Raw genomic sequence first — 27847 nt, forward strand, 5'->3', positions numbered from 1 at the left:
AGAAATTAAGAAGGGGGGTGGTGGTGAATAGAAACTAGCAGTTGTCTCCCCATTTCACAAATGGCAGGCATACTGTAGGTATATTTGGGATTGTTAAAAACAACAATGGAGAAGTTAAAATGAGGGAGAAAATCCTGAGTGGAAAAAAATGCACTAGAAAGTGTAATGCACAATTGGTGAAGGAAATCAAATGGTTTGAGTGTTCTTTTTTATTTTGTTTGGAACTTTTATGGGGATATTTTTGCTTATCTATTGTGACTTTGCCATAAAATCAGGATAAACAGTGTATTTTTGCACAATGCCCCCCAAAGTTTCTGCTAATTCCTATAAGGCACCAATGGCTTTCAATTCTTAAGTAGAGTGTTGAATAAACATTTTATTGATGGAGCTGCCATCCTTTGCATGAGAAAGTAAATCAAAGCCAACTGTACCTCTCAGGTAGATAAGAAAAAAAATCGTAGTGTCATTCCAGTGTCCTCATCTGGAATTATAAAATTGTACAATGCAGAGGAAGGCATTTGGGCATCTGTGACACCACTTTGAAGGAGTTGTCCTATTTAGTTCCACATTCCAGCTTCGCCCTTGTGAGGTTATAAATTAGACCTCTTTAAGTGCATGTTCCATTGTTTTTTGAAAGTTCCCGTGAAATCTGATTCAGTTCCTTTTGGTGGTGTATTTAAAGTGCACCCTTTAAAATAGAGCCATTTAGATTACACAGCTTTTTCATGTTGTTTCTCTCAATATGTGGCACTTTGTATCTATCCACCCATTTAAGTACTTTGTCTACATTTTTCTGCAATGTGCTGCTACCATACTTAGGAGCTTTATATTGCATGTTAACTTCAGAACTGTACTGCCTATACCCAGTTCATCTATAAACAAGCAATGGCCACTACATCAATCCCTTGATGACAAAACTGCATACTTTAGACCTATCAGAAAAATAATCATTCAATGCTACACTCCATCTCTGTATCTTCATTTCCCAGTTACCACCATTCCTTTATTGTGTTTTTGTTTTCTGAATAAGTTACACTTTGTCAAATGCTTTTGATGATCCATATATACAGCATCTCCTGCACCAACTTCATCAAATTCCTCTGTTACTTGGCAAGACTTTGATCATGTTAATTAGACTAGGTAATTACCCTAGGGTCTAGGCCCAAAACGTCAGCTTTTGTGCTCCTGAGATGCTGCTTGGCCTGCTGTGTTCATCAGCCTCACATTTTATTGTCTTGGATTCTCCAGCATCTGCATTTCCCATTATCTCTGATACTTAATTAGACTAGATTTCCTTTCACCTAATGTGCTGACTAGGCTATGAACATTAACATCAGGTAAGAATTTATTTCATTCTTGTTTCCAGTAGATTCCCACAGGATTTATCCATAAAACAGATAATTGGTTGTTTATCTCATTGCTATTTGTGGAAACATAGTACACAGAAAGTGACGTTTTTGTTTCAAACTGTACCATGATGATCTCAATTGAAAAGTACTGCAAGTTCCTTCCATTTCCTTAGGAATGATGTAAACGCATTGGAGAAGGCACAAAAGAGGTTTACAAGAATAGTTTCAGGGATAAGAAACTTCAGTTCTGAAGATGAATTGGAGAAATTGGGTTTGCTATTCCCTTAGAGAATAGAAAGTTATGAGGAGATTTGATTTTTAAAAACAGGGAGAACCTTCCTGCTTGTTAAAGGGCCTAGAACAACAAAGCACAGATTTAAAGTAATTTGCAAAAGAAGTAAATGCACTGTGACTTTTTGTGCACAATGAGTGGTTAGGGTCTGGAATGTGGTATTCAAGATAGCATTATATGATTGCTTGAATAGAAATGATGTGCAGGGATGTGGGACTAGAGCAGGAGAATGGCACTAAGTCGTGATGATCATTCAGAGAGCCAGTGCTTAATTCAGAGAGCCAGATGGGCTTAATGGCCTCTCCCTGCACTGCAGTAATTCTGTGAATTTACAGGCCCAGCCTAACTTGAAACCATGTTGCTGTTCCTTCACTGTCACTGAGTCATCATCTGCAAACCTGGAACTGCCCTCCTAACAATATTGTGGATGTTCCTAACCACCAGTACTACAGTGGTTTAAGAAGACAGCTCACCACCACCTTCTCCAGAGCAATTTGGGATGGGCAATAAATGTCATTTCAGACAGAGGCTCTAACATCCCATGAATACATTTTTTTAAAAGTGAAGTACTTTGAGTTATGAAAGCTGCAAGTTAAATTGAATTTTGATTCATTTCTTAAAGGTCTAATCATTATTTTAACATTTGTATCACCTTCAATTTGTAATAACCTTGTTTTAGATCATTAACAGAGCAATTTATTTGACAGTGTCGACCTGCAGCATGTGTACACAATACTTAATAAGCAAAGCACAGTTAGTTTCTCATTTAAAAGATTGCAGATGTAGTGAAAATGTCAGGTGCTAGCTAGGTCTGAGTGAAAGCTAATCGCTAAGCTGAACCATTGTCAAATCTGCAACACTCTCACCAAGTCATCTCTCTTTCAGAACATTGAGCTGAAGGTGGAAGTGGAGAGCCTGAAACGAGAACTAAATGAAAAAACTGAGCTGCTTGAGAGAGCCTTGTAAGTCACGTTTACTGCTTCCGCCCGAACCATTGTGCTTGCTCTAAAGCTTACAATTACTGCAAAGAAACTGTCAGTTTCCCCTAGGTAACATGTGTCTGGAATAGCAATGTGCCCAATATATTAGATAATAAAATGTGAGGCTGGATGAACACAGCCGGCCCAGCAGCATCTCAGAGGCACAAAAGCTGAAGTTTTGGGCCTAGACCCTTCATCAGAGAGGGGGATGGGGTGAGGGTTCTGGAATAAATAGGAAGAGAGCGGGAGGTGGACCGAAGATGGAGAGAAAAGAAGATAGGTGGAGAGCAGAGTATAGGTGGGGAGGTAGGGAGGGGATAGGTCAGTCCAGGGAAGATGGACAGGTCAAGGAGGTTGGATGAGGTTAGTAGGTAGGAGATGGAGGTGCAGCTTGGGGTGGGAGGAAGGGATGGGTGAGAGGAAGAACAGGTTAGGGAGGCAGAGACAGGCTGGGCTGGTTTTGGGACGCAGTGGGTGGAGGGGAAGAGCTGGGGTGGTTGTGTGGTGCAGTAGGGGGAGGGGACAAACTGGGCTGGTTTTGGGATTCGGTGGGGGAAGGGGAGGTTTTGAAGCTTGTGAAGTCCACATTGATGCCATTGGGCTGCAGGGTTCCCAAGCGGAATATGAGTTGCTGTTCCTGCAACCTTCGGGTGGCATCATTGTGGCACTGCAGGAGGCCCACGATGGACATGTCATCTAAAGAATGGGAGGGGGAGTGGAAATGGTTTGCGACTGGGATTTGCAGGTGCTTATTGCGAACCGAGTGGAGGTGTTCTGCAAAGTGGTCCCCCAGCCTCCGTTTGGTTTCCCCAATGTAGAGGAAGCCACACCAGGTACAATGGATGCAGTATACCACATTGGCAGATGTGCAGGTGAACCTCTGCTTAATATGGAAAGTCATCTTGGGGCCTGGGATAGGGGTGAGGGAGGAGGTGTGGGGGCAAGTGTAGCATTTCCTGCGGTTGCAGGGGAAGGTGCCAGGTGTGGTGGGGTTGGAGGGCAGTGTGGAGCGATCAAGGGAGTCGCGGAGAGAGCGGTCTCTCCTGAAAGCAGACAAGGGTGTGGATGGAAAAATGTCTTGGGTGGTGGGTTCGGATTGTCCAGCATCTGCAGTTCCCATTATCACTGCCCAATATATTATGCTAGTTTGAAAAATTAGATGATAAACTTGTTTGTACTTTTCCTTTATTTAAGGATATACTCCAGAGTGCGTAAAATACACTCTTTCATATAAATTTCTGCTTAACATTATTTATTAGATATAAGCAGATGTGCTACCAAGTATCTGGCTGCCATTTGAACTTCCATGTCTGCTGCAGATGTAGTATTGGAGGCTTGTGTGCAAAAAAAAACATAGTATTTCCCTACAGTGAACGATCTTTGTAGGAAATTTGAAGGTTTTCTCAGAGGCCCTGTGAACATGTTTCAGAGTGCTTTATGGGTAGGCCATTCCATTTTTTTGCTATGAATATTCCAGTAAATCTTTCAGGGGCTGCAGCTTATCCACGCAATACCATTGCCATGACTATTCTCTAATTTGTGCCACCTGCAGCTATGATTTTTCCCTCTGTCTTTGTGATCATAAATGTGACCTTGCAGTTCGCTTAAAGCAGGTAAAATTCCATGGAGAGATGGGTCCTATCATCTTTCAGTTCTTTTCCTTCCCTGTCTGAATTGCATATACATAGCCATCATCCAGGAATTTTTCTCCTCCCAATGCCCATGTTCTGATAACTAATCTGGACTGAGAGCTTTTGGAGTGAGAATTGATTTCTGCAATTATTTGATTTCCCCTGGTGCAAGGATTGGAATTGGGGAGGGGATACATAATTCATGTTTCTTTTAAAAGTAGCTTTGAAGTTGTTCCTCTCTTTCTTTTGACTCCTCCCACTTCCTACAGACTAAGGGGGTGGCCATGGGCACCCGCATGGGCCCCAGCTATGCCTGCCTCTTTGTAGGTTACGTGGAACAGTCCATCTTCCGCACCTACACAGGCCCCAAACCCCACCTCTTCCTCCGGTACATTGATGACTGTATCGGCGCCGCCTCTTGCTCCCCAGAGGAGCTCGAACAGTTCATCCACTTCACCAACACCTTCCACCCCAACCTTCAGTTCACCTGGGCCATCTCCAGCACATCCCTCACCTTCCTGGACCTCTCAGTCTCCATCTCAGGCAACCAGCTTGTAACTGATGTCCATTTCAAGCCCACCGACTCCCACAGCTACCTAGAATACACCTCCTCCCACCCACCCTCCTGCAAAAACTCCATCCCCTATTCCCAATTCCTCCGCCTCCGCCGCATCTGCTCCCACGATAAGACATTCCACTCCCGCACATCCCAGATGTCCAAGTTCTTTAAGGACCGCAACTTCCCCCCCACGGTGATTGAGAACGCCCTTGACCGCGTCTCCCGCATTTCCCGCGACACATCCCTCACACCCCGCCCCCGCCACAACCGCCCCAAGAGGATCCCCCTCGTTCTCACACACCACCCTACCAACCTCCGGACACAACGCATTATCCTCCGACACTTCCGCCATTTACAATCCGACCCCACCACCCAAGACATTTTTCCATCCCCACCCCTGTCTGCTTTCCGGAGAGACCACTCTCTCCGTGACTCCCTTGTTCGCTCCACACTGCCCTCCAACCCCACCACACCCGGCACCTTCCCCTGCAACCGCAGGAAATGCTACACTTGTCCCCACACCTCCTCCCTCACCCCCATCCCAGGCCCCAAGATGACATTCCACATTAAGCAGAGGTTCACCTGCACATCTGCCAATGTGGTATACTGCATCCACTGTACCCGGTGCGGCTTTCTCTACATTGGGGAAACCAAGCGGAGGCTTGGGGACCGCTTTGCAGAACACCTCCGCTCAGTTCGCAACAAACAACTGCACCTCCCAGTCGCAAACCATTTCCACTCCCCCTCCCATTCTCTTGATGACATGTCCATCATGGGCCTCCTGCACTGCCACAATGATGCCACCCGAAGGTTGCAGGAACAGCAACTCATATTCCGCCTGGGAACCCTGCAGCCATATGGTATCAATGTGGACTTCACCAGTTTCAAAATCTCCCCTTCCCCCACTGCATCCCTAAACCAGCCCAGTTCATCCCCTCCCCCCACTGCACCACACAACCAGCCCAGCTCTTCCCCCCCACCCACTGCATCCCAAAACCAGTCCAACCTGTCTCTGCCTCCCTAACCGGTTCTTCCTCTCACCCATCCCTTCCTCCCACCCCCAGCCGCACCCCCAGCTACCTACTAACCTCATCCCACCTCCTTGACCTGTCCGTCTTCCCTGGACTGACCTATCCCCTCCCTACCTCCCCACCTACACCCTCTCCACCTATCTTCTTTGCTCTCCATCTTCGGTCCGCCTCCCCCTCTCTCCCTATTTATTCCAGTTCCCTCCCCCCATCCCCCTCTCTGATGAAGGGTCTAGGCCCGAAACGTCAGCTTTTGTGCTCCTGAGATGCTGCTTGGCCTGCTGTGTTCATCCAGCCTCACATTTTATTATCTTTGAAGTTGTTTATAAGTTAACCAGCAAAAAACATTTGCCATATTCTGGTTTGAGTTATTGTGGAATTAGGTGATGTATTCTAACCTTTTTATTCAAATTTCATTTGAAGCTGGTGTAACACCTGAAGGAGAATAAAGATTTGGAGCAATTGTTTGATCATGGGATTTTTGCAAGTAGATTTTAAATTTGACGGAGGGTCAGATTTTAACATGTATTACTGTGCTGGCTCTTGCATTTCGTCCACTACAATTGAGACGACAATATGTTGAAATTTATAAACTAATAATATGCTTTGCAATATCTAAATTTGCGAGGGGAATAACTCGGTTTGGTTTGATCTGCAACTCTTTCTGAGGAATCTCACTAACCTCTAACAAAACTGAGTAGTTGAATTGTTCTTAAATCTCTGTCAATGTTTATCTACCCTGTGGATCTTTCCCCTCTCTTTAAGGTGAGGAATCATATGCAAGGGTGTGGTTCTACAGGCACCAATATTCATGAATCTGAGTTCCAACATTTCTCTGTTTAATTGTCTGGAGAAGGGAGTTCAGAAATGACCTCAATCTCATCTCATCCAAGCTGTTACCACAAGATTTTGCAAATTGGAAAGTTTGAGGGAAGGCAGACATTCAAAGCCAACTTTAATACTGCAGTGTGTCCATATAGGATTTCCATATTGGGCCATCAGGTGAGGCCCAGAACTTAATCAAATCCATTAAATTTGTTCTCACTTGAAAGTGCCATTTTAAGTTCACTTCCCACCACTTCATTCCTTCGATCTCCCATATCAAAATTTGTAATACGCAGTGGATGACTAGCACTTGGTTGTATGCTGAAATTCAGAGAGTAAAATATTAGTGCCATAGGCAGTACTACTGTGGCACTACCTCCATTCAGTCCAGCAATATGCAGCTATATTATTGGCCATTAATACTGCTGTTAGAATAATAGTTGAAGTATTCATTTCAGGTTAGTTAGAAAGTCTAGCTCCAGTTGCAATCCTCCCGCCTGCTATTTCTGACTCATTTCATGACTAGTACATTTCAAACATTACAAGAGCATAGATAGAAAATAAAATGTGAGGCTGGATGAACACAGCAGGCCAAGCAGCATCTCAGGAGCACAAAAGCTGACGTTTCGGGCCTAGACCCTTCATCAGAGAGGGGGATGGGGAGAGGGAACTGGAATAAATAGGGAGAGAGGGGGAGGCGGACCGAAGATGGAGAGTAAAGAGGATAGGTGGAGAGAGTATAGGTGGGGAGGTAGGGAGGGGATAGGTCAGTCCAGGGAAGACGGACAGGTCAAGGAGGTGGGATGAGGTTAGTAGGTAGATGGGGGTGCGGCTTGGGGTGGGAGGAAGGGATGGGTGAGAGGAAGAACAGGTTAGGGAGGCAGAGACAGGTTGGACTGGTTTTGGGATGCAGTGGGTGGAGGGGGGGGGAAGAGCTGGGCTGGTTGTGTGGTGCAGTGGGGGGAGGGGACGAACTGGGCTGGTTTAGGGATGCAGTTGGGGAAGGGGAGATTTTGAAACTGGTGAAGTCCACATTGATACCATTAGGCTGCAGGGTTCCCAGGCGGAATGTGAGTTGCTGTTCCTGCAACCTTCGGGTTGCATCATTGTGGCAGTGCAGGAGGCCCATGATGGACATGTCATCTAAAGAATGGGAGGGGGAGTGGAAATGGTTTGTGACTGGGAGGTGCAGTTGTTTGTTGCGAACTGAGCGGAGGTGTTCTGCAAAGCGGTCCCCAAGCCTCCGCTTGGTTTCCCCAATGTAGAGGAAGCCACACCGGGTACAGTGGATGAGTCTAGGCCCGAAACGTCAGCTTTTGTGCTCCTGAGATGCTGCGTGGCCTGCTGTGTTCATCCAGCCTCACATTTTATTATCTTGGAATTCTCCAGCATCTGCAGTTCCCATTATCTCTGAAGAGCATAGATAGATTTGTGTGCATTCCCATCCACAGGTCTTCCATTCAATAGGGCAATTGCCAGGCTTGACCCAGTAAGGGATTTGCACCTAAGCACCTTAAAACGCAATTGGTATGAGACTGTTTTCTGCATGGAGTGTCTCATTACTTCTTTCAATGCCCAGCCTCCAGATTTAAATCTACAGTCTTAGTTCTGCAACAGAGTAGAAATGCTAGCGTTATAGCTTAGACACACCTTTTTAATGTGTTGGTACAGCTGTACTGTGGAGAGACCAGTTTCAATTACTGTCATGCAGTATCGTGCAATCTCAGTTTGGCAGCATGTTGAAACAATACACGAGAGGGTTTGTTTAAATTCCACCTCTGCTACTCTATGGCACTGACATGCCATTTATTTTAGATATATACATGTTTGTATATATGAAAATGCACAATTCTCTTGAGCTTTCAGGGATGGGCTTTGTTAAATCATAGTATGTAATCTATTTATATACATAGTACTTGTGCTGTACAGAGATTTCTGAAATGCAAAATATCTGGCACCATCTGGTGGACTAGTCTTACAGTAATATTGATTATAATTGTTACCTGGTCCTGACACATTTTGATAGGATCGTTGCAGTAAAAATATTGGATCAGTTTTCACGTTAGGAATGATGGTGAGGATATCGACATGAAGGATGTGACAATGCAGTATTCACTTACTAGACTTGACAGAAAATGCTAGGGACAGCCCATTCAAGCATGAGTGAACTTTTTAACAGCATGATAAGTCTTCATAACTGTCAACTGACTTCTTTAGTCCTAAGAAAAACCCCCAGACATGTAGAAATATTCTTTCAGATTTTAATTGTTGGAGACTTTATTTTAAAGTAATTTTCCTTTTCTGCAACCTTTATCTCTCTCAATGACATCTGCTGATTAGTTTACTTTCTTATATAATATATAAATTATATATAATTTTGACTTTTAGTCAAATCAAATTTAAATGCATCTTATTAAGGATTCTTCATTATGATTCATTAAAAAGACACATTTTTGCTCTTCCTACGTGCACACATCCCAGATGTTCTGTCGCAAACACCACATTTGAAATAGCTGTCTAATTATTGCAAGTTGCTGTGCAGGAATCAACAGAAAGTCTGTGGGAAGGCGGAAGTGTATTAAACAGCAACTGTTGTTTCTTCACTCTTGACTATAAAGTCTAAATTAATGTTCATCATTTGACAACATCATTCGAGTTTGTCTCACTGAGTTTCAGTTTTGAAGCTTAAGCTCTGTTTTGGAATGATCTGGAAAACATAGTCAACCTGATGCCTGCCATACAGAAATAGAGGACTATGCTTGACAGTTTGCAAATAAGATCACTGCAAATCATACCTGCATGCACAATGGATGCATCCATCAAAAAGAATCAATTTGGCTCAACTGCTTCTCATCACTTAACATGTCTTCTTGAAGCTGAATAAAACCTCTGAAGAAGCCCCTATATGTTTACAGAAAAATCATCTGCATTTTAAGAAAATCATTTCAGGATTCAGGTGTTAATCTTTTTAAAGTACTGTTTAAGTTTTTTTTGCCATATTTCCAAAAAATGTCAATGGACAGAACCAGCCCAAAACCTCATGACTGTACCAGATATATTTGGTTTTTGCACCCTCTTGTGGAACTATTGTGAGCAGTAGTTCTAGTACAGAACAGAGTTGCTCCTGTATAATGTGCATGCAAATTTTAAGTTGACTTTATACAGATTTATAATTTTGTCATTTTAACTTGTAGACCAAGTGACAAGATCAGATGAATGAATTATTCTGTGAAATGATCTGTACTTGGGAGATGTTGCTCAGTTTCCCCATTTTGCCATCAGTGTATACTTTACTTTTCCATTGCCAATTTTTTTAAAGGTTATGGTGAGGACGGTGGTGTCGTAAGTGTGAGCACTAGAGCATGGTGCTACAGAACAGCACATATTCTATCACTTCTGTGCTGCTAAAATAGGCTGCTCGCAAATGCAATGAGATGCTGAGCTGAGGCCAGACAAGTGTAGGAAAGGCTTACATGGAGCACAGAATTGCACGCTTTCTTTTCCACTGATCAGGCAGCAGCATATGTCTATAGGTGTATGCAACTCTGTGCTGGAGCCATGTGGAACATTAAATTGGTGAATATGTGAAATTGGATCATGATGGGGTTTGATAGATCAACCAAGCTATTGCACTATGTGCAAGCCACATGTCATTGACTATGATCGGCACAGTGCCAGGTGTGGGAGAGTAGTTCATAGGTCAGTTTGTTGCCAAGCCTCTGCCATCCATGTGATGGAGACTTCTTGAGCAACACAACAGGGACAGACCTGTAAATGACTACTCCATCATTTTATTTATAGGAAGTATGATGAAATCTGTAGAACAATTTGGTGCCTGTGTTGTCAATCCAGTAAAGAACTTGTTAGCTATGTACTGTCTTGTGAAATAATATAGAAAATTTTACAGTTCTGCAGTGTGTTATACCTCAATACAGCTCTTAAATTGAACCTCCCCTTGAATGAATCTTTGCCTCATTGTTTTATGTCAAATAGCAAAACATTGTTGGCAATTGATGCACATTGATTCATAATTCACAGTTTATTCTTGCAACTTTCTTCCCTTCCCCTCCTGAAACTGCTGCTTTCAGTTGGTCAATTCAACTATGAAATTTTAATATGTGAAATGTAGCAGAAAATATCAGCAGACTATCATCATCATCTTCTTCAATAATTCAAGGGAGATAGACTTCACTATCAAAACCAGCATTCATTACCAATCTTTGACTTTGAGAAGGTATTGATGAGCCACATCCTTGAATCACTGCAGGAAGTGTGGTACAGCTATACCTCGTTTGATTTATTGTGTAAGGACTTCCAGGATTTTGACCCAATAGTAGCGAAGAAACAACAACCTAGTTCCATGTCAGGATGGTGTGTGACTTCAAGGGAAACTTGCAAGTAGTGGAGTTCCCGTGCTGGAGAGAATAAGAGAATCAATGTTCAAGCCATTGGATGAGATGCTAATCAAATGGGCTGGATAGTGTCAAACCTCTTGTTGTAGCTGTGCTTATCCAGGCAATTGGGAGTGCCTCATTACACTTCTGATGTGTGCTTGGTAAAGGTTCTAGTAAGTTGGGAGGTGAGTTACTCACTGCAGACTACTGGCTTCTGACTTGTTGTTGTGGTCACAGTGTTAAGTGACTAGCCATTTTAAGGATCTGGGCAATAGGTGGTCTACACCCTCCCTCATTGTTAGTGGTGAGAGATTCAGTGATTGCATTGTCATTGAACATTGCAAGGAGGTGATTAGACGTTAATATTGGAGATGGTGATTGCTTCTCATTTGTGTGGCATAAATGTTAGTTTCCATATTATCAATCCAAACCTGAATTTTGTCTAGATCCTGACACAAATGAACTGGGCCTGTTTTATTATCTGCAAATTTTTGAATGAAACTAAACATTGCTCAGCGAGCAACAAAAACCCCAGTTCTTCTGTTATGATGAAGAGATAGTCATTGTTGAAGCATAGAAGATGGTTGAGTTTACACAGGTGCCCTGGGAAACTTCTGCAGTGATATTCTGACTTTTGAGATAATTGGCTTCTGTAAAGCACAAAGAATTTTTCCCTGATTCCCAGTGACTTAAATTTCATGAAACTCTTGATGCTACACTTGGTAAATGTTGCCTTGATGCAAAAGCAGTCACTAAAACTCATTTGAATTTCATCTTGTCTACATTTGGTCTAACTTTTCCATGAGTTTGAAAGCTGAGTAATTTCTAGTCAACTCTTTATTTGAGTATCTCACCACCTCAAGTAGCAAAATAGACATGGCCACTTGCATCATGACCTGGAAAGAATTCAGATTTGGGTTGATGAATGGAAGGTAGCTCTTTTTTGCCGCACAATAGAGGCAATTACCATTTCCAATCATTTAATTTGCTCATGAGATGTGGGCATACTGGCTGGGCCAGCATTTGTTACCCATCTCTAATTGACCTTGAGAAGGTGGTCTGCCACCTTGAACTGCTGCAGTCCATTTGACTTGGGTTCTACCACAATGGTATTAGAGAGGGAGTTACATTCCATTTACCTACTCTTGGCATTACCATCACTGTATTTCCCACCGTCAACTTTGAGGCAGAGTGATTACCATTGAAGAGGATGTCAACAGCCAAATTTGTTTCTATCTGTAACAAGCATGTCCCTGTACAGTCTTCAGTGATCATTAGAAATAGAAACCTTGGCCACTTTTTAAAGTTTTAACTTAGTAGCTTCAAATATTAAGGCCTGCTGTGAGCCCTATGTTATTATTATTACATCAGACATCAGCTGACTAAGATCAGAAAGTGGATCAAACCTTTAGACTTCTTTGTCTTAATATCACACCAGGAAGTACAATTTTCATTAATCCCCATTCTATGGGAGTCTAAGTCATTTTAAAATTCAAAAGTAAGGCTGACCTGAGAACTATGAATTGTCAGGATAAATACTCATTAGCTTTAAGTTCCATTTTGTACGGCTTTTTTAATGTAAAAAGAAACACCATCTTGGCACTTAGGACTTAAACCTGATGCAACATGTTGCTGAAACAGCCTTCCCCTTTCATAGATAACAGGCATTTGTTCAGCAGGCTCAAGCATACTTATAACAGGCCATCAAGAGTCATAGTACTATATATGACATTACCATACTAAAAACAAGAAAACCAAAAGATTAGCTCAACAACTGCTATGCTGTGAAGGGTTATAGTTTTACCGCTTTGGGCATATCCACTTTTTTCTTTGTAATGGTAGGAGAGAAATAATATCTGTCCTAAGAGCAAATAATGAATTGCACACGAGCGAGTCATGTTGCAAAGTGATCAACACAATAAATGGCATTCACATTTTGGCTTGCATTCGGGCAGTTCAACAGGATATTTAATCTCTAAGTTACAGCCCACAATTCATTAATTTGTGCGTATTTATTAGACAGTCAGCCAGTTTTTGCTCTTATTGCTGAAATAAATCTGATGTTACTGATGTCGTTTTTGTTTCCATTAGGCTTCATATTACCTGATGCAGCAATGCTCACGTTATCTATCATAGCATAAGAAAATAGGCATGGATATCATGGTATTGAAGAATCCAGCAGACAATTACTACGGCCAGCAATTATATGGTAATATTAAACAGTAACATGCCTCAGGCACATGGGGTAGAATTTTCCCAGTGCCTTAATGCTTAACAGGTTTTGGCACGTCCATTGGGAAAATAGAGTGAGACTAGCTGAAATTAGATTCTCAATGTTGAGAGGAAAATGTCACTTCTGCAAAACATTTTGAATGGCGAGAGACACATTCGCATGCATTGGCAAACTATTATGACCAAATCGAGTCTCACTGTTACGCAATTTCCTGTTTTCCAACTTCCAGCAAGAAAGTAGATAGTAACAGTTACAGAAATGAAAATCAGAGTGATTTAATTGGTAACTCCAGCTCACTGTTTGATTCTCTGGGCCTCCATCTTGGACATCAATCTGCAACATTTCAGAGTGTGCCCTATAGGACAGCCTGCAACCCTATCCATGGATGTTGGCATTGGACATGATCCACCCTCCTACATCTGCATGGCATATTTCTGATGCACTTACAGTATGGTTCTGCATTTCAATGTTGCACTTTGTAGAAACCCAGCACCTTTTCATTGTAATGCTGATGCCTGGACACCTGTGCACAAATACAAGTATCCATTTCCTGGTTGGACTCAGTGCATCTCAGGATGTCTTGCTTACTGTGTTGACACTCACTGACTTTGTGCCAACTTGGATGCTCACAGCATCTCTTCCTTGACTTATCTTTTTGAGCCTTTAGCCCCTCAGCCAGAATATAATGGTTTGCAGAACTTTTGTCTTGCCATGATGTTTAACACAAACAGAAAGCCAGGTGGCTTGTCATTAATGTCAACAGTGATCAGTCAAGGGGATGGACATGTTACTGTAGAGCACTATGCTATGTCAATCTCACACCTGCATCATCTACCCACTGCATATGCAGGAAGCACACTGAATGCCATTTCCCTGAAGCTCAATGCCTTGAGGTCTAAGGGGAATATTTTTGTCAAGTTGTTTTTATTCATTCATGAGATGTTGATGTCACTGGCTAGGCCAGCATTTATTGCCCATCTTTAATTGCCCAGAGGGAAGTCGCTCACTTTCTTGTGAGTCCGGAGGCACATTTAGGCCAGATCAATTAAGGATCGCAGTTTCCTTCCTTAAAGGACATTCGTGAACCTGATGGGTTTTTTTGAAAATTGTTTCATGATCGTCATTAGACTCTTAATTCCAGACTTTTATTGAATTCAAATTCCAGGACTCAAGCACTTGACCACATCATGCAACATTACAAATCAATCCCACCAATAGCAATGATTCACAAGCAATTCATTGTGGCCTGCATGGATTCACCACAGTTGCCAAAGATGCAAACACCTTCCAAATTCCCATAGGGTGCGGGAACTGCTCATTTCACAATGTGAACCTTAAAATATTGTGAAGCACAAAGAATACCTCAACTTTGTACCTTCATTCTTGTTACATCTAAAATGACCTTCATTTGCACAGCTAATGATGAGAAATTAACATTTATTTACAAATTTGAGAACGTCATCCAATAAAGTGTCATCCATGACGTGCCCTCCAGAGGAAATTGTCTTCCTGTCCCTCCTAAGTCTAGATGCAGTCCTGGGCTTCGCAGCTGGGATAAAGAGAGCCTGTACAACAATGGGACCTGTTAGCCTTGGTCTTTTGATCGGATGATCCTGGGGATGTTCATAGTTAGAAGGCTCAGACATGCAGAGTGGATCCTGCTTAGAGGGGCATTGGCCCTCCTTGGCTTGAACATCTACACAGCTGACAGCGTGGAGGATGAAGACCCAGCTACCTATAGTGTCCTAAGCACAGACCTTTGGGGTCCTGCATGTGATTGTCCTCTGGCTAATGCCACCTCAGCCCACCATGCTTCTTGTGAGGAAGGAACATCTGGAGTAAGGCCAAGGTCCTCCTTTTCCCTCCTTGCCATGATGAACAATAATGGCTAGTGACATGGTGTGCAGGTCCGTATTTGTATATTGCAGACATTGATTGGCTGTCCATGGAGAGTCTGCTCACAGAGACAGCCAAACATGCACATGGCAGACATAGTACAGTGTAAACAGCATTGAAGTCAATTTGCCTAGTCTCTCTGACAAACCTGCCTGCTGCTCCTGTGTCTGTTTACGCATTTAGATGAATGATAAATGGCTGGTACAATGGGGTCTTCTCCTGCCTTGGGCTGAGCAGGTACCTGATCTTTGGTAGTCATCTGAGTGACGGTGACCTGGGGCATTTCTTCTTCAAGCAGCTGTGGGGATGTGCCCCCAAATTTAACTGTGTTTTTAATGCCTACTGAGATGTCAGTACCTGAGCTGGTGGAGATGTGGGTGGGGGGGGGCCTTGCTGGTGTTTTCGTTTGAGAGATCTGAGGCTTCTTCCTCAGAGTTCGAGGAGGAGATGTCTTCCAGGACCATCCTCTTGATGGTAGAAACTCTGTAGACAACAGAAAAAGAGAATACATTACAAAAAAGCAATAAAAGGTGGGTATTTTAAGAGTAGATTCACAGTGGAGGTGATGGGAGAGCAAGATAGCAATTGACAATGATTCTTACTTGGTTGTTAAGACAAGGAGGTTTTGACAAAACCTCATGAACTGTCATGGTTCTCAACAGCTGGACAAGGATCCGCCCCTTACTGGGGGCAAGAAAACAAATGTCAGACACTCCATCACCGGTCTCGGCTCTCTCTATTCTATAGTGGGCTGTTTACTCCTGATGTGGGATGGAGTCAGGGATTGAATGAGATAAAATTGGATTGCACCGCTGTTGGTGCTCGTGCAGGTGGGGGGAAGGTGGTGAAGTGTCCCAAGTAAGTGAGGATTATCCTAATCTGCATGAAGATTAAAGTCACCCATGTTTACGATACTGATTTTTCTTTCATACCCTCATCTCCTGGTTTATTCTGTCCTACTGAACAGCAACTATTAGGGTGGCCAGAGATGACTTCTATCAGCTTTCCACTTTTTAATTCCTTACCTCCATCCAAATGGGTTCTACGTCTTCCAATGCGAGACCATTTTTGACACTACTTATTCCACCCTGTACTGACAGCACTACCCATCCACCTTTTCTTCCTTGCCTGTCATTTTGAAAAGTCACATACCCCTGAATATTTAGTTCCCAGGTTTGATCACCTTGTCACTGTGTCTCCATAATGTTCATAAGGTCATACGAATTAACCTGTTTTGTTTCTCATTCATTCATGGGTAGTGGGCATCGATGGCCGGATCAGCATTCATTGCCCTAGTTGCTCTTGTATTTGCGTTATTAATTTATTTATTTTGTTCTGAATACCACATGCATTCAGGAGTCATTAATTTTGCCCATCTAAAAAACTTTCTCCCTTTTAAGCCTATTTAAATTGGATTTTTTTTTAAATGTTTGTATGCTCTCTCATTTCCCATCCCCATTCTAGGTATCATTATCAAATTAGCTGCCCTGTAAATGCTGCCATATCCTCATCCTTTGTAGCTTACATTTCTGCTCCCGCACCCCTTTCACCCACCCACCTCAATTAGCTTAAAGCCATTTCCACGGCTTTAGCTGAGATAAGAAAGTGTGGAGCTGGATGAACACAGCAGGCCAAGCAGCTGACGTTTCGGGAAGGGTCTAGGCCCGAAACATCAGCTTTTGTGCTCCTAAGGTGCTGCTTGGCCTCTGTGTTCATCCAGCTCCACACTTTGTTATCTTGGATTCTCCAGCATCTGCAGCTCCCATTATCTCTCCCTCCACAGCTTTAGCTATTTGATTCAGCAAGACACAGACCCCAATATTATTCAGGTGAAGGTTGTCCAACTGGAACAGCTCCCTCCTACCCCGGTACAGGTGCCAGTGCCCCACGAACTGAAACCCATTCCACCGACACCAATCTGTACCAGAAAAAGGCTCAACCCAGAAACTGGTCGGTCTTCAAGATCAAGAAATCCAGCCTGGTTGGTTCTCAAATACTTCAATGCCCTGAAAGTTAATTTTGTGATCTGTTTGACACCCTTTGTAAGGAATTTGATATCAATTCAATTAAAATAAAATCTTCTCTTCAGGGCTCAGGTCACTTTTTGCCAACATAAAACAATGCCATAGGGTACTCAAGAGCTTTAGAAATTAGATTACCTCATCTCTGGGCCTGGAATTCTGATAACTTGCATGAGCATTTTTTTTGGAAGCTAGTTACTCCAGAGAGTTCTTGTACTTGGGCTTACCTCTTTGTATCAGTGATCTTGTTTGGGGCAGGTGAGTGGAGGCTCTGCCTCAAAATAAGAGGATTGAAAATACTCGTATTATTTTAGGAGTCCAGGCTTCTGTGCCCCAGTGTTTGTGGCACCTTGTAGAATTATTGCAGCAGCCTGCCAGAAAACAGAACAGTTTTTGGACTTCTAACATGTTGCCATTTACAAACACTTGCACTGTCAACTGACACCCCTTTTGTAAAAGCTTTTACTTTTGTAATCATGATCCCAGCTTTTGAAATCAGTGGAGTTCCGTTAGTGTTGTAATTTTGAAACATTATATTATGAAGACTGTTTTTGACCCTCACTGTTTATATAACTAGGCAATGATTACTTGCATATGATTAAATCCGACCAACAATTGCTATATTAGGAAGACTGAGCAGTAGGTTGTATGTCAACATAAATCCCCCTCACGTACAATATTTCATTCTGCACTCCTGATGCATGTTTCTAAACATAGTTCAGTACAATGATAAAGGAGCTGTATTACATTGACTAGATTCCAGGCAGACGCAACCTGATATAGCCAACTGTTTCCCTTCTGGAAACTGTCAGATGATAGGGCAATTTTAATACTTTTTGAGGAGGTCTGAAGTGCAACTGAAAACATTTTCCACAATTTTGACAACGCATTCCATTTTCTATTAACATCCTCATAACAATCTTCACTCAATTGATTTTACATGGTGCAAACTCCAATAACTTGCTGTTTTAAGATTTCCTATACTAGATGGAAGATAACTTTTCACAGCAATTCCGTCCCAGTTTTTTCCCTTCCTTTCCCAAAGGTTGACATGTTGCCAGTTTCATGCAAGACTGAGTGAATCATTTTCAGGAACAATATCCAAATCTCATTCTTCTTATGAGCTTGTATGTTCTTTGAATCTGATCCTGATTTCCTTGCGGTACCACAGATTCCACTAAAGTTATGAGATGGTGATTAGGAAGAGGTCCCTAACCTAATTTGTTTCTTGAGTACTGTGCACAATATAGATATCATGTTAGGCGTACATCCTGACAGAAAAACATTTCAAACTGAAATTTATAAAGAGTGCAGTAGAATTCATATTTTCTACATACTATCTAATGTGTCTCAATACAATTTCAATACTTTTGGACCCTGCTTATATTTGCCTTCCCAGGCAAATTCTGCTGAAGTCACCTGTCATCAAATGAGATCAACCAGCCTACTGAAGATCTGGAGCAAGTAAAACTTGAACATGGGTTTTTTTGGCTCAGAAGTAGAGATGCTGGTCTGGAAATGTTATCTAATCAACCTATTTAGATGTGTTATTATACACCTCTGGGGCAGGTGTATCTTGAACCCAAGCTTTCTGGCTCAGAGTTAGGGGCTTTAACAGTGCACCACAAGAGCTCTTCGTGCTGATCTGTATCTAAAAACCATTCATCTGCTTCAGCTACATATTGATTACATCTTTGTTAAGCAAGAACTTGTTGATTTAACACTACTAATTAAAATTTAAACTTATAACCTTATTTAACACTGAGCTGTGAACACAACTAAATACAGTAATTGGAGGAATTGAGGGAAAATGTATTTTTTCAAATCCTTTTCCAGCACTGAATAAGTCAATGCATTTTTAGTTCTTTTGTAAATGTTGAGAATTTTTGGCTTGCAAGTTGAGTGATAATCTTTTGAACAGCAATCTTAAATCCAAGTCCAGTTTGTACTTCGATTTGCAACTCTTTTTTTATTGGGTAACACACAATCCGCACTCACTTGGAGAACTTGCACATATTATACATAGAAACATCTGGAGGATATTCAAGGGTTTTCTGTACACATGATAGCATAATAAAGAATAAGTTGGATCAGACATAAGCATTTGGCACACATTATGTAACAAAAACCTATGTTCCCTACCCGTTGAACTAAACTATGGACACTATGGTTAATATCTGTGTGTTTATTTGATTTAGAGTTTAACTGTCTTCTTGCTGTCTCCATCCTCTTTCTATTGGGCCTTTCCTCATGGGAAAGGAAAGTTACTTCTCAATCAGGAGAGCTAGAATGACTGAGTCAGTTTTGCTGATCAACATTCCTGTGGAGAAACCATGTGCAAACTTAGGGGTGAAAAAGGAATTCCTCCAAATCAACCTTTTACTCCTGCTTTATCACCCCATTGCGAAGCGGACAGCGTAGGTGTTTCATTGGTATTCCTTCCCATTTACCTTGGGGGGAAGGTGAAAGGATGAGTATTAGATGCCTGCCATTGTTCCTCCCAAACGTTTGACCAGAAAGTTTCATGCAAGCTGCACAAATCTGCACCTTAGCTTATGACAAGTGAAACAGATAGAGGGCTGCACATTCTAACCAAATAGTGTACCAAACAGTTAGGGGGTATGGGGATGCCCAGTCAATGTTGATCCATAAAGCATCTCTTATTGTAATCAAATTGACACCTATTATCTGAGATACACTTGTTTGACTTTGTCCAGGCAATTATATTCAAAGAGAACCTGTCCCTGCATGCTTTAGACTCAATCCTATAAAACATGATCACAACCACACCACTATCCTGGAGTATGGCCAGTTATAACCAGCCTTTTGGGCAAGCAAGTGAATGTAGGAAAGAATAGTAGATAGTTCTGGTTAGGATGAATGACAGACAGTGGGAACAAGTGAGTGTACAGGAGGTAGGGTGGAAGAGAGATAATGCTAATCAGAGGGGGTATAGTATGAGGACAAATGTACAAAAGGCCACATTTCCCCTTGACTTCACTTCAAATGCTGACACCAGTGACTTATTTCACTCTGCACCAAGTTATCCCATCCCTTCTATCTGATTGGAGAGAAGAGAAAAATAGATGCTATAGAAAATACAGAGGAAATGTTTAAAGTAATATTATACTTTTTGTAAACACTTGACATCTTAAAGTTTATTAGCCAGTATATTTTGAAGTGCAGTAACTATTGTAATTAGGAAATGTGACAACATAATGAGCACACAGTTAACTCCCATTCCCAGAACTAGCAATATCATGGGCATTCCAATAATCCTGATTTTTCTGACATTGATCGAAGCATAAATATTGACCAGGATACTGGGAATAATGTCTTAAAATAGTGCCATGAGATATCTTACATGCATTCAAGCAAGCAGATTTTGGTTTAACATCCCACCCAAAAGACTGTACTACCCTCTCTGGAACATCATTCAATATGGCACTAGAATGTTAGCTTGATTTTTTTTGTTTTTGCAAGCCCCAGGGGATAGTTGAACTTAGGACCATATGAGCCAAGGTGAAAGGGTAATGGAGGAGGGTTTGGGAGAAGAAATAGACAGAAATGCAAGACACACAAAGGTATCAATATATATAACAGAAACATAATTTGGCTCAATTTTATTTCTATAAGGGAATAAGTTTTGAATGTGTCAATGTTGGGGTCTACATTATCTGATTTAGCATATTTACAAACAACTAATATCAATTTCATACCTGTTTTATGTGTGTGCTAGTCAATAAATGTTGTACTTTAAATGTGGATGGATGGTAGCCAGCAACCTGGCTCATTTTGTCTTTTTGGTTATTTTCCTTTTGCAGGTGCCTTACAATTCAGTTTGCTTTAATGTTCTGTACAAGTATTTTTCAACTCTAGTGTTGCGATAACAGTTTGAAGTACATCTGTTCAGGGTACATGTTACTATAAATGGAACTGGTGTAGAGTATTCCTGTGGGCTCTGTCATATGCTCCTAGGTTTACACACCTGCTTTCCCCTTCATACTGGTGATCACCAAGTAACATGAGCCCTGACAGTGCTGTTATAGCAAAAGCATCAGTGGATTTACTGTTAAAATACAGGATATCTTGAACTTCAGGCTTTCCTCTGCAGATTTAGATTGTTTTTGCAGTGTTGTGTAGCAGCTTTGGGATTTACACTCTGTGCACAATGATATTTTATTTCTTAATGTCAGATTACTGAGAGTCATCTGAAATTTTCCTGGTTTGTACATCTCTCTACTTTGTATCACTAATGCTGCTAGGGAGATGGGGAAGTGGCAGTATTGTGAACTGTCTTTGTGGTTGCATTCTGTAGAAATGCAACTAGTATTGTTGCATTGTTTCGCCAGTAGAATGCCACTATTAAGATTCCTGTGTGGGCTGGCATCATTATGGGCATTATGCTTCCATAAACCGGGATCCTACCAGCCATTCTAAGGAAAATGTAAAAGATTCCATGGTACAATCAAGATAAGATTCAGATCTTTCACAACATCCAGGCTAATGCGTCCCTTTCACCAAATCTTAAAACAAAACAGTCATAGGATGCAGCAGGAGCTCATTTGGCTTGTCATGTCTGTGCCTGCACCTAGTAATCACATTCCAATTAGCCTTGCTCCCTTGCTATTTCATCTTAATCCTGCAAATTTTCTCTTCAAGTATTTGTCAATTCCTTTTTAAAAGTTACTGTTCAGTCTGCTTCAGGCAGACATCACATTCACAATCATAATAACATACTGTGCTTAAAAACACCAGAATTTTTGCCAGTTAGCTTCAGATTAATTTCGTTCTGAATTCATTTGTGGAAACTTGTTGAGCACAGTTGATGGTAGTGTTAGATCATGCATCATCATGTTAAGTTGCAGCATGGAAAAAGACCTTTCTTTGCAAGCAAATACAATCCAATTTGTAGTAACATCTCTGAACAGGTTGATTTAAGAAAATGTAAACTACCACTGGACATTGATCTCCTAATGAGAGAGCAGTTCTATGATCTGGTAAGACTATGACAACTTTAAGGTAATGTACAGTAGTTCTCTTCAGAATGATGACAGCTACCAAAGATAACAAAGCGTGGAGCTGGATGAACACAGCAGGCCAAGCAGCATCTCAGGAGCACAAAAGCTGACGTTTCGGGCCTAGACCCTTCATCAGAGAGGTGATGAAGGGTCTCTGATGAAGGGCCTAGGCCCGAACGGTCAGCTTTTGTGCTCCTGAGATGCTGCTGGGCCTGCTGTGTTCATCCAGCTCCACACTTTGTTATCTTGGATTCTCCAGCATCTGCAGTTCCCATTATCACAGCTACCAAAGATTCCGAGTTTTGAAACTGGCTACCAGCTTCTGCTTCACTTTAAACCTCTCCCTTTGTTCATTGTCCATTCAATCAGTTCAACTATGAAATAAAATAAGGGAAGAAATTAAAAACAATTGACACTAAAATTCTAAAGGAAAGAAAATATAGGAAAAATTGCATTAAATTAGTTATGTACTGGTGTTCAAAGAGTTTATACACTAGTTTTTGAAGAATTGTATTCCCAGCTCCATAAATAACTAGGGACATCCATATAAAAGCTCAATTTCCACGTTACTGGGCTGGTTGCCACAAACGCTCTGAGTACAGTTTGGTGCAGTACAAAATGTTAAAATGGATTATTTGTGTTTCTGTGGGACTAATTGTCTACGTGACAAAGGCTTTGCGTTCTAGGGACACTAAGTAGAAAGTTAGGAGTAAATTGGAAAGTCAAGCAATAACCATTTTACAGGTGCGTAAGAAAGCTCTGAGATCAGCAACAGGGAAGACCAGTGAAATGACCAATATAAGTGGGTTCAAGGCATGTGTGATTAATCTGTGTTTGCTGTTCTCAAAACAAAATTAAATTGGTGTTGATTTACAGTGTTTTTTTTCCTGTTGAAATCAATGGAAATGGTTGCATGAAAGAACATAAAAGTTACAGTAAAAAGAGCAGATGAAAATATCCACTTTATTTTTCCAGATTGGTTTCTTCAATTTATGAATGAACCAGAATATGCGCAATTTTCAGATGGCGCAGCTTAGTGCCTTCACAAATAACAAAGTAACTTGCACTTGTAAAACAGCGTTTATCCTTGAAATATTAGCTGTTTCTTTTTCCCATAGTTGCTGTCTGATCCTTTAAACATTTCTGACATTTTCTCTTTATCATCCAGTTTCATGCATCTGCTGTCTATTTTTACGTTAGATTGTACTTGTTCCCTTGTTCAGCCCATTAGATTATTCAGTTAAGGCAAAATGATTTCCTGTATTCAGATTGCTAACTGGACATTTTAAGGGGGGGAGGAAGTGTGTCCCTAAAATGAAGGAGAATCTAAAATAGTGAGAGTGGGTGCAGGGAGAGTAGTGAACAGGAGTTGGAAGGAGAAAAACAATTGGGTATTAACCTGGACGTGAGATTAGAATGTGAGTTTATAAAGGAGAAAAATACAAGTGCAGGGAGTGGAAACAGTGTGAGAGAAATGGTTTGTTTGAACAAGAGAGACTGAACCAAAAACTGAGTATAGGATGCCTGAAAAGGAAAATGGAAGGAAAACCAGAATAGGAGAATAAATTAACCCACCAGTGGAGCTAATATTAACTTGCATCGCTGGTGGAAAAACAGCTGTTAAAGTCGACTTTGCGTCTCACCCATTTTTTTTCCCCTTTAAATGTTAATGATGCAGAGAATCAAAATCAAAAGTGGTCTGCTAAATAGAAATAAAAATGCAATGTTACCCACAAAACTGAACAAGATAGATCGGGTGAACCAAAAATGAGAGGGAGAGAGGAAAGAATGAAGAAAAAAAGGACAATCATTCGAAGATAAAGAGGAAGAAAGGTAATAGAAATAAACAGTAGAACAGAATGAAAGGATAAGAAAGTAGGAGGAGTAGCAAGACTTAGGGCATGTAGCGCCCCTCTACCAGTCCCTGTATTCTTTGGAATTCACAAGGTTGAGGTGCCATTTAACTAGTTGGAAAAGGTTTTGAAGCATATTTAATATTTTTGATTCTATTTACTGCTAGTGTTATGGAGATGAGTTGCAATGCAGCCAGGCCTTTTAAAATAGTGGTGACTAGTACGAACATAAAAGTATCAGTAAAATGGTCAACTGCATATTTGCAAATGGCCTGGTGATGTCATTTACCGGCCACTGATGTCTTGAAGCCAGATTGAAACTGCACATTCTCAACTGATGCCACTATATTGCACACATAATGTGGTGCTGACAGCACATGCAGGGACAACCCAATTGATGTCAATGTTCAGGGGGTAGGAACAAAGCCTGGGAGTAAAAACAATGGGCATGAAGTAATGCAGCCATTATGCCAGGCAGCTTTTCATAATTGACAAGGGAGAGAGAGCAGCTCCAAGCTGAATTTGGATTTGAGCAAGCACTGATAACACCGAGGGCTTTTACCCCCACTGTGCTGAACACCACTTGAGGGCGGACTCCAGGGACTAAACTTCTAGTTGAAAGGCAGTTGCATCTGTCATTTGGCAGTGACAAAGCACTGCCAAGTGGAGTCTCTGTGACTGGGCACTCTTTGCACCAGGGTCTCTTGGCTCCTAATCTCATATTTCAACTCCTTTGGTTCAAACATAGAGCTAAACTACAGATGTAAGGTGAGAATGAGTGCCATTGACATCATTGCAGCATTTGACCAAGTGTGGCAGCAAGGTATCTAAGAAAACTGAAGTAATTAGAAGTGAGGGGATCTCTTGACTGTTTAAAGTCAAATCTACCAAAAGAGAGAGAGTTGTGGTTGCTTGCGGTCAATCCAGGAGATCTGTGCAGAAGCCCCTCAGGGAAACATGTAAGCTCAGCTCTCTTCAGCTGCTTCTTCAATGACCTACCATCCATCATAAAGGTCAGAAGTGGGGATGTTTCACTGGTGATTGCACAATGTGCATCACTGTTTGCAACTCCTGAGATATTGAAGCAGCCACAGTCCATCTGTAACAAGACCTGGAAAATATGCACAGGCTTGAGCTGATAAGTGATGAGTAAGATTTGTGTCCCACAAGTACTCTGCAATAACCATCTTCAACAAGAGAAAATTGAACCATTGCCCCTTACCATTCAATTGCATGATTATCACTGAAACCCTCACTTTTTTCCGGAAACCAAATCATTCCTAGTCATAAATATGTCAACAGCAGGTTAACGTCTTAAAATTCTGAGTGAGTAACTTGCCTTTTGCAGGGAGGCTTGGATAAACTGCAGAATTGGGCTGAAAGGTGGCAAATGGAGTTCAATGCAGATGAATGTGAGGTGATTCACTTTGGGAAGAATAATAGGAAGGCAGAATGATTCTTGGTAGTATGGATGTGCAGAGGAATCTAGGTGTCGCCATGTACATAGATCCTGAAAGTTTCCACCCAGGTTGATAGTGCTGTTAAGAAGGCATACGGTGTGTTAGGTTTTATTTGAAGAGGGATTGAGTTCCAGAGCCGTGATGTCATGCTGCATCTGTACAAAACACTAGTGCAGCCTCACTTGGAATATTGTGTGCAGTTCTGGTCGCCTCATTACAGGAAGGATGTGGAAGCATTGGAAAAGGTGCAGAGGAGATTTACAAGGATGTTGCCGGTCTGGAGCGAAGGTCTTATGAGGAAAGGCTGAGGGCCTTGGGTCTGTTCTCATTGGAGAGAAGGAGGCTAAGAGGGAATTTAACAGATACGTACAAGATGATCAGAGGATTAGATAGAGTGGACAGTGAGTCTTTTTTCCGAGGATGATGACTTCAGCTTGTACGAGAGGGCACAGCTGCAAATTGAGGGGAGATAGATTTAAGACAGATGTCAGAGGCAGGTTCTTTACTCAGAGTGGTAAGGCCGTGGAATGCCCTGCCTGCCAATGTAGTTAACTCAGCCACATTAGGGGCATTTAAACAGTCCTGGGACAAGCATATGGATAATGATGGGACAGTGTAGGGGGATGGGCTTAGATTAATTCACAGGTCAGCGCAACATCGAGGGCCGAAGGGCCTGTTCTGCACTGTATTGTTCTATGTTCTATTCCTAAGAAACACAGCCTAAAGGATAAAACACACTATTGATTTAAGCTTCAAAATGACATGAACAATCCTGAATATGGTCAACAGCAATGATCAGCTGGGAACACTGGCCAGGGAATTTCATCCAACCATTTGTAAATGTGCCTGATGTGGGAGCTGTATGAAATGTTTTACTTATATTGAAGTCAGCCATCATTCCAAAGAAAAAGATGTTCAACTGAGTTGGTAGGAATATTCACAACCTCCTGTGTCGCCCTGCCTCAGTGTCACATCCACAGACTTTACAGCTATCACAGTGTTTTATTATTAGTTCACGACAGCTGCGACCTTTGCTGAGGCTGCAACATGGACCTGACAGCAGTCTTAACTGCACTGAAAACAAAATATGACCTTCTCATTTGTGCAGACTGTACCATAGAAAAGGCTGCACCATTTGAATGATGCACCATTTTCCCCATATTAGCATGAAGTTTAAAGTGTTAATACATTTTAAACCTCTGTGATCCCTGCGCGCACTGTTTAAGGCCAGTGCTATTTGTGATACATTCTGTCCTCCAAAGCTAAATATGTTACTCTTAATTATTAACTGTGTATTGGCCTGGTGTAGCTGTGATCCAGCTTCCACATTGTGCAATACAAACTCACTGAAGAAATTTTTTTACAATCCTGTTGCAAGCCACATGACAGATTGGAGAACTGTAATGGTTCAATATGGCTTATCTGGCACCAAAAGTTCTTTGGACACCTTTTTACATAGTATAGCATTCAGCTGGGAAGTTTAAACTTCTGATAGCAGAATAGTGCTGCCTGAATCCTTTGGAGATTGTCTCTGACACTAATTTGCGATGTTGGAGATTTTTGATCTTATGATCACCTAGATATTTACGTCATCCTCCTTGTGCTGTTAATCTCAGGAATAGGTACATAAGGAGCTATCAGGAATGTCAGGAATAAGAAGACCAGGAAAAAAATCCTCTTTGTACAATGGTCAAACCCTCCGTCTGCAAACCCCACTTTTTTATGACTCAATGCTCACTCACCAGCCCTTTAGTCCCTAACAATGCTCAGTCTCCACATCATGACACTCCTCCGTATCCCCTGTGCTTGATGATGCTCACGCCCTGCATCCCTGAGCACTCATCTCCCACCACACCGTCCCAACAATGCTCACCTCCTCATGCTTCCAACAATACTGTCCTCCCCATACACCCAACAATGCTCAACCCCCTTCCTAAAATATCCCTCTCCAAGTGACCGCTAGAAGTGTAATATGTCCATTTCATCATCTGTCGTCAGAAACAATAACAGCCAAATTCCTTAGTGAGATTTTAGTAATCCCAGAACTCATGAACACTTTCACCACTGCAGGAGTAACACTGACATGGACCTGAAACACACTCTCACTTGTTCAAAAGTAAGTTTTTGGAGGCTATGCAGTTAGAGACTTTTGGGAATTGTTTGGGATTTTGTATTTTTTTTCAAACTTGTTTGGTCATGTTCAAGTGCATTCTGTAATCAGACACTTCAGTCTGTGCCTGTAAGTATGTATTTGTTCGTAGAATTACTGCTCCCCTGGTGCATTGCATGCAGGACACCTTATCCA

At 41.7% G+C, this 27847-nt stretch overlaps 1 protein-coding gene across 2 annotated transcripts in view; it reads left to right on the plus strand.

Moving 5' to 3' along the window:
• The window catches only part of pde4dip (phosphodiesterase 4D interacting protein), a 410955-nt gene that overhangs the window by 197667 nt on the left and 185441 nt on the right, over positions 1-27847 (plus strand). For both annotated transcript variants that reach the window (XM_048539238.2, XM_048539241.2), the window contains one exon: positions 2527-2603. In XM_048539238.2, the coding sequence (XP_048395195.2) occupies positions 2527-2603 (77 nt within the window). The remainder of the gene's footprint in view (positions 1-2526; positions 2604-27847) is intronic.

This window comes from Stegostoma tigrinum, chromosome 8 (assembly GCF_030684315.1).
Source record: "Stegostoma tigrinum isolate sSteTig4 chromosome 8, sSteTig4.hap1, whole genome shotgun sequence".
Lineage (NCBI taxonomy): Eukaryota > Metazoa > Chordata > Chondrichthyes > Orectolobiformes > Stegostomatidae > Stegostoma > Stegostoma tigrinum.